This window comes from Echinops telfairi, unplaced genomic scaffold (genome assembly GCF_000313985.2).
Source record: "Echinops telfairi isolate 266 unplaced genomic scaffold, ASM31398v2 ScPeMD7_60;HRSCAF=208, whole genome shotgun sequence".
NCBI classification, from domain to species: Eukaryota; Metazoa; Chordata; class Mammalia; order Afrosoricida; family Tenrecidae; genus Echinops; species Echinops telfairi.
The window spans coordinates 2,640,448-2,649,099 of NW_022103958.1; the positions used below are offsets into that span (position 1 = coordinate 2,640,448).

General features: G+C 34.4%; 1 protein-coding gene across 1 annotated transcript; it reads right to left on the reverse strand.

Annotated features, from left to right (window-relative positions):
- Positions 1-6,435: 6,435 nt before the first annotated feature.
- On the reverse strand, positions 6,436-7,347 carry LOC101641852 (olfactory receptor 4A47-like). Its single transcript, XM_004708460.1, has one exon. The coding sequence runs from the start codon at positions 7,345-7,347 to the stop codon at positions 6,436-6,438; it is 912 nt and encodes a 303-aa protein (XP_004708517.1).
- Between the last annotated feature and the right edge of the window lie 1,305 nt (positions 7,348-8,652).

Below are 8,652 nucleotides of genomic sequence, written 5' to 3' on the forward strand. Positions count from 1 at the left end.
GCAAGAAGTCTATGTGTAGAGTCACTATTTGTGTTATTGAAAAAAGCATTTGCTAAGAACCAATCACTGGTTTTCCAAAATTCTATCATACTATTTCCAAGTTTCTTTCTATCATCAACACCATATTTTCAGCTACTATTCCTTCCTTTTTATTTCCAAGTTTTGCATTCCAATCACTAATGCTTATCTATGCAGCTTGATTGCTTTTTATCCGTTTCTTAATGAAAGTTGATAGAATCCTTCCATTTCTAATGGTGGATAGATATAATCCTATTACAGACAGCATTGTTCTTCAAGACTGATCTTGAAATGTTCTTTTTGATGATGAATGCAATACCATTCCTCTTGCTTGTGTCATTCCTAGCATGTTAAGGCATACAGTTTTCTGAAGGCTTTAATTTATTATGTCTATATTATAATCATAATAAACTGTGGGTAACATTAAGAAGAGAATTCCAGAACACTTCATTGTGTTTATACAAATCTTGAATATAGAATAAGAAGAATTAATTCTAACAAAACAATTGCATATTGTGTGGTTTAAGATCCGGAAAGGTGTGCATCAGTCTTTTGTCCTTTCATAATACTTATTCAATCTGAATGCTGAGCAAACAATCCTAGAAAATGGAGGAAAACAACAATAGTCGTGAAGATAATGCAAGACCAAGCAGTATTGCATTTTTTACAGTACATAAAATCAGCATGAGGCAAAACAGTCTGTGTGTGGAGAAAATGTACAAGGAACTGGACAATATGAGGAAGAATGCAGCATCAGAGTTTGAGGAAGATCCATTAACAATCTGTGATATACAAGTAACAGAATCTTGCTTACTGAAATTGAGGAAACCCTGAGTTTTTTGTTTATGAAAATGACATATTGTGTCAGTTAAACAAGCTGTGACAGTGGCAACAACATTGGGCTCACACAAAATGATCATAAGCGTGGTCCAGGATTAGACAGGGTTTCATTTTGCTGCTCAGAGGTTTTCTATGAGCCAGAGTTGGCTCAATGTCACCTCACAAAAAGAACATGTGTATGGAAGATGCAGACATGGCCCCATCATCTGATGCACTGGTGTGTGTATTAAATACAAGTATCCTACAGGATAATATGTATTTCCTTAAGTATTTATTGCCTATTTCAATATAAACAATGGAATGAAATTTTTGTTTTCTTGATAAATGTAAAAATATTTTAATTCCATGGATTACATATGTATACATACACACACACACACATGAATAACTTTTTTATGGGACTAGAAAGCCTAGTCAATATCCCTTGGAGAGGCTGGTGGTTTTGAACTATACACGTTTTGGTTAGTAGCCCAACATGTAACCACTATGTCACCAGTACTACTAGGTATATGTTTGTGTATGGAAATATGAAGCACTATGTGTAGATAGATAAAGACCAGTGTATAGTCAAATAATTATATTTATAGCCAGGTATGCATCCCTATGTGGTCAGAGCCACGTGTGTTTACATACAAATGTATGTGTACAGTTGAATCAATGCCTGAGTATCACTGGATACACAACATGGAATGGTCATACAAAACTACATGTGGTCTGGTATAGATGCAAGTATATGATAGAATGCAGACCCACAAATAAATGAATACAGATATATATGTCTGATGGATATCAACCATGCATCATCAATGATTATCTTATGTTTTCAGATACATATCTGCATGTTAACCAGACAAAAACCTATGTATCAAAAGAACTTACAGTTGTGTAGTAGGTAAAGGCCTATATGGGGGAGATAACAAATGTGTGTTGTCAGATGAAGACCCATCTCATCGAGAGACATTTATATGTTTAGAGATACAACAGTAACTGGTAAGATATTCATCTGTGTATAGGCAGATGATTACTCATTTATGGTAAAATACAGACCTACATATTATAGTATGTAGGCCCTCATATAGTCTAATATAGACCTGTGTGCACTTTTGCAAAGAATCATCTGTGGTAAAATATGATAAAGTTTCATATGTGTTTGGACATAAACCCACATTTGATTGGCTACAAATCTATGTATGATTGGATACAAACCAGATATTATGAATTGAATTTCATTGCTTCAAAATCTGTGTGAGTATGACTAAGCCATAATCCTCTGTACTATGATCTGTATTTGGGAACCAATGTAATTATACTATATACTTTAAATCCTAACCTTTACTATATTGATTAGGCCCAATCAGTGACAGTTGTGTGAATCAAGTAGAAGGTAAACTCTTTTGAGATATAAGAGAGATTGACCAAGACAGCATAGATCAGAGTAGCTTATAGCCATAAAGAATGAAGATTTGGAATCAGAATGCATCATCTGGATCTAGGGTCCTTGTGCTGACAACCTATTAGACACAGGGAAAAATTGATGCCAAACCAAGGAGATCTCCAAGGAACACCAGTTCCACAGATGTGGAAACTCCTAAACTGTGAGCTAGCAAAGAGAAAAGCTTCCCCAGATCTAGCACGCTGAATTTGGACTTCTAGACTCCCAAACTGTGGTAGAATAAATGTATATCTGTTAAGTCCCTTCACTTTTGGTTTTCTGTTATAGCGACACTAAATAACTAAAACAAGTTACATCATAATTGTGAATTATTTGATAGAAAATTACATAAGGTCAAAAACAGACTCATGTGAGTTCAGGCACAGACCCATATGTGCTTATAAATTGACCCATGTGTATAGATGGTATATGGGGTAATCACTTATTCTGAAGTCAATTTCAGCATTAAGACGGTAGGGGTGGAGTCTAGGCCGTCAATCTGGAGATAGCCAATGAGACTTCTGTGGGCATGGCCTTCTCCTGAGAATTCTGGGAAATCTGGTACTTCCTTCTTGGAGGCAGAAGATACTTCTCTCTCCGCTACTTCCTGGGAGACATTGCAGAAAACAAGTTACATGGACGCAACCAGACCTCTGGAGCCGGAGAAACTACAGAGTGACCCCTGTCCACATTGAGATGCTCAGAATTCCACTGGACCCAAAGACTTTTTACCCACTGGTTTGTGAACATCCTGCATTTGACTTCATTGCATGTGTTTTGAACCTGAAGAGGACTTCATAGATTGATATCGGACATATGGGCTAATATCAGACTTATAGACTTGATCAGGACTGGGCTGGGATGTTTTCTCCATGTTCAATTGCTCTTGTATATAAACCTCTCCCTTATATACATATGCATGTTTATGTTTCTCTAGTCTACCCAGACTAACATAGTATAGATCCTTGTGTGATAGTACACATAACCATTTGTGACCTTATCCAGATACACTTGTGCCTCTGATTTTGAGTATTGTGCAGTGACCCATGCCAGCAAAAAACATTGACTCCTTCCAGGTCAACTCATTAAAAATGTCAAGCAAATATAAATAAGAACATTCCCTTTGTAGTAAAGGATGATAAATGACAAGTTCTATATACATTTTTTGGAGTGGATTACAAATTTTCAGTGAGACTTAGAAATTAAGCCTTCATAATATATCTCTTTTCCTGGATAGGAAACCTAGATATGATAACATACTATTTTAACAAAAAAGATTTTAGGACCTGTGTGATAGGTAGGTCTATTGTGCCAACATAGCCAATGAACACATGTAGCATTAATTGAAGGGCGGAGAGATAAATGGTTCAGTGAGCTTCACCTTCTTTGTCTCTTGCTCTTTGATCATCGGACCAGTGTGCACCTGCCTTGCTTGTTATGTGCCTCATTATGCAAACTACACTACCTGTGGGACACCTAACCCGTGGACTGTGTTGCTCTAATTTGAGGTTTCCTCAAGACCTGCTTTGCCACACTATTGGAATATACTTCTCTTGAGTGGGGACTGTCTGACCATGCCAAATGACTGTTGGTGACCTGCCTTGCTGTTTGCTGCCTATGGCCGGATAGCCTGAATTGATCCACAGAGAACTATGCAGCAGCCCTCAAGACTTAAAGGACTGCCAGTGCTATCTCACGGAAGTGAGTTGCACTGAGCCATTTGTACTGCTTTATAGATTAATTAACTGTTTATTTCATGTGTTATATATCTATCTATCTATATGAATATATATAAAATCATTAGCATCCTGGTTTTGTTTCTCTAGAGAACCTTGTCTAACATAAATTGCAATTAAAATTCAAATTTAATAAAAGCTTTCACAGCTTACAAAACAACATAATAAAAATTTAGGAAGGGTATACTTTTTAAAGTGATATATACATTTTTAAAAGAATCTTCAGTGGAGAATATTCAAAGGAGAATCATTTAGGTATATAAAATGACATTACAAACAGAAACTTAAACCTATTACTGAAAATAAGTAATGAATAATGCTAGCAGAATCTTTTTTGCTTATTTGGAGAAAATTAGTTTGAAAATTCTCCCACAAAACAAAATTTTAGGTGGATTGAAAACAGAATTGTTTGGAAAGTTATTTTTTTAAATATGCAAAGTTCATGAAAGAGAATGGAGAGTTCCAAAAGAAATGAAAAAGTAAGTGAATTTTTATGTAGCATCTGTCTATATAAAAATAGTATAAGGCAAGCTTTTATTGAAAAATAAAAAATAGTACACATATTTAATATATGAAGAGTTCATCAAAATCATCAGTAAAAATTCTCACTAAATCAGATTGAGAATTCAAGAATATAAATAATTTACAAAATCTCTGAGATGAATTCTGTATCTCAGAAATTACACAAGAAAGAGAAAATACAAAAGTAATGTGAAATTTCTTGGCCTTCGGGTAACTTGTAAGTTAGTGAACATACGTAAAAAATTAACTGGAACTTTTACATCATCATTTGATATAATTATACAAATTTTAAAGTTGACTGAAAGTCTCAAAGTAGAACATTTAATTATGTTAACTCAGATCCAACCAAATGCTTAATATTATTTGATGAATAGTGTTATGCCTAGGAAGAATTGAGGTGCTATAAGAAATATCCATGTAATTAAATCAACACCAAGTTCAGTGCTGTTGGTTTGATTCCAACCCATCATGACCACATAGAGTGGAATCGCCCCAGAGGGTTTCAAATGCCGTGTCTTTCTCCTGCAGAGTAGCTAGAGGATTCATCATGTTGTTTCCCTTAGCAGCTGAGTTCTTAACCCCTGAGCCATTAGAGGGGCTTTTCATCGAATATTAGTAAAGTTAAAAAGAGAGTATAGAGTCATGCACACAGTGTGTTTTATCTGGAGAAGGGAACCCAAATACCCATCACCTTGGACCCTCACGATACAATACCAAATAGAAGAGACAGGGGCCCTAAGGGTCTTTGACCAAAAATTCCTTATGATATCAGGGGCAGAAAATATTTTATTTTAAGCCTGATATAAAAATAGAATTGTTCTCCAGGATTTTATGGGTGAGGTCTCTGTGAAACACATCTATTCTGATCTCTTTATTACCTCGGAATCAATATTCTCTTAATAAGAGATAAGAGAATGGAAGCACCACAAATTGCCAGCATTTTTCTTAATAATGAATCATTCAAGATAATTCATTGCTAAGTTCTGTACTGTATGATTGAATTTAATTGATTTGGATTTTGCTAATTTTAAATATGAAAGTCAGATTCAAATTCCCAATTTAAGACAATGACACACTATAAGCAATAAGTAGAGGATATCTTGCAAAATAGCAAAGCTATTTTAGATGTGTTAAACTACCTTGGCAGAGAAACAATATAACATCAAACAGAGCTGCTCCACTGCAGGAGATAATGACATTTCCCAGTTGGGAAAATAATTAGAACTATAATTTTTCTGCCTATCTGCACTGTTCATTCAGATTATTTTGGTATATTTAGCCTTCCCGGGATTAATTTAGAACTGCAAAGCATCTTTTCACTTAAACCTATATAGGTAATGTAATGTAAGCAAAGCTACATATTTAAAATATATTGCAAATATGAAACTAAAAAACAAATGCCTCTCATTTAATATGGTTCTCTTTGTCTGGGCTGGGGTAAATCATTTTTATGTCTTATTTTGAATTGTGCTATTCTGAAATCTGCAATGACCACTACTTATGATGAAAATGGTTTAGAGTTATTTAATAAAGAAGCACGGGGAAAGTTCTATCAACTAAATAAATATCTTGTATTAGCTGGGGCATAAACCACTGCATGGAATATAAATCCATATACTCAACAAACATTCTACATTAAAATTTCACATGATTTCCTAAGAAATGAAAACCTGAAAAGTGTATTTTCAACAAACTTTATCACTGGAAGTGTTCCTATTTAGGTTTTCTTCATGCATAATTTATTTAACATGAAAAGATTTTTACCATAATTAAATATTACAGTCTTCTTGGAATAAACTCAACAGTGATGGATTTGGATTTTGTTTTACTGTTTCCTGGAAGAGTCAAACCTAATTGAAAGGAGGTCATCCAGTTGTTTGAGCATCATTATTTCCTTTTTCTATCCCAAAGTTTCTTCATGGCATTCTTCATCTCTGCATTTCTTAGAGTATAAATTAGGGGATTCAACATTGGAGTAAAAACAGTATAAAACACAGTCAAGTATTTATCAATGGGTAAGGTATAAGGAGGTCTCACATACATAAAGATACAAGGGACAAAGAAGAGGACCACCACAGTGATGTGGGGGCCACAGGTGGATAAGGCTTTCCGTCGCCCTTCCTGACTCAGGTTCTTCAGGGAGTTCAGGATGACTCCATAAGAAATTATTAACAATAGAAAAATGGCCATACATATTACACCATCATTGGCAATCACGGTAAGGCCAATGACGTAGGTGTCAGTGCAGGCAAGTTTTAATAAGGGGTACATGTCACAACCAAAGTGGTCAATGACGTTGGAACCACAGAAGGGAAGGTTATAGACAGAGAGAAGGTGCACTCCCGCATGCACGAAACCGCCAAACCAGGCCAATAGCAGCAACAGAACACACACCCGTTGGCTCATGATGGTCATGTAATGCAGGGGTTTACAGATAGCCACGTAGCGGTCATAGGCCATGACCACCAGAAGTAAAATCTCAGCACCACCGAATAAATGTTCTATAAAAAGCTGGCTCATGCAACCTTGGAAGGAAATGGTTTTTTTCTCATAGAGTAAATTTATAATCATGTTTGGGGTGACTGTAGTAGAATATACAGTATCCATAAATGACAAGTAGCCCAAAAAGAAGTACATTGGAGCATTCAGGGTTGGACTCATCAACACGGTCACGACGATGAGGAGGTTACCCACCATTGTGACAATGTAAATGAGCAAGAAGACAACAAATAGTATTTTCTGACCCTGAAGACTCTGAGTGAGCCCTAAGAGGATGAACTCGGTCACATTTTGTTCCATATGTTCTTCCGTAGGTCCTTATTTCAGAATTCAGGACAAATTTACCTGTAAATATAATGATGACTAGTGACTTTATGAAGCCTTAAGCTTATTTGTTTAGTCATTCAACCAATAGGTGTGATTTGTTGTTTTACCACCATTGAGATTATAAAATAATAAGAATGAATAAATAGTTATCCATAACTTGTGTGAGATTTTTAAATAATGTGAAAAACAATTAGAAATGTATGAAAGTAAAACAGTTAATGAAATAAATAAGGTTACCAAACTAACTTCCTATCTGGGATAAAGTAAAATTGCATGTACATACATATATCCATATATAATGCTATAGTCAATATACTATATATGGTTCTATATAAAAAAATAAATGATAAAAAACATTTAATGTAAAAAGTAAAATAATATTAATTACCATTCACTTTACTGTTAATAGATAATATAAAATGGCTTTCAAAGTCTCAATACTTATTTGTGAATTTTTTTATGTGTGAAATATGATTTAACACATTCTTGTGAAAAATGTCATGACCTTTTAAACAACGACAGCAATCTACTAAATAAATTCACTCAGATGAGAAATATGCCAAAGAATAAAATAATACTATACATAATTATTTTATGTATTATCTTTGTAAATTGTACTTATGTTGAAATTTAAAATATATATTACAATAAAAAAATAGATAATATAAATTTTCTATACATGAATTTTCTGTATTTCTATAGCCAAACTCTGTGTGTGTACACAAAATATCCTTTTCATCACTCTTAAAAGAATGCTACTGAAATTATATTCTCTGTTTTCCTACATGAGCAATTTTTCTATGTTTTCTATATTGATATGTCCACTTTTTAAGTAATTTATCCTTTAACTTCACATCTCTTTCAAGAAAGCAACAAAATTTCTGTTCATTACATAAATATCTTCATTTTGCTAAATCTATGGCCAATTTCCATCATCCTCTTGCCCAAACTATCACTCTTGTGAATACAAGTAGCAGCTTTCTTGTATAAGTATGGTCATTATTGTTATTGTCCAGTGCTGTTAAGGCGTTTCCATTCATAGTGGCCCTATTTAAACCAGAAGGGAACACTGCCTGGTCATGCATCATCCTCACAAACATTGTGAGCCATTATTGCAGCCACAGTGTCAACCCATACCTTAGGTTCTTCAAAGTAATTCATAAAAGGCGTACAGATTAATATCATTCTCTAATTATTTTTGTTAATTACTGGATTACCAAAAAATACTTACATAGCATTTCCATTGAGCTTTTAAGGGATTTACAAATAGAGGTCCAT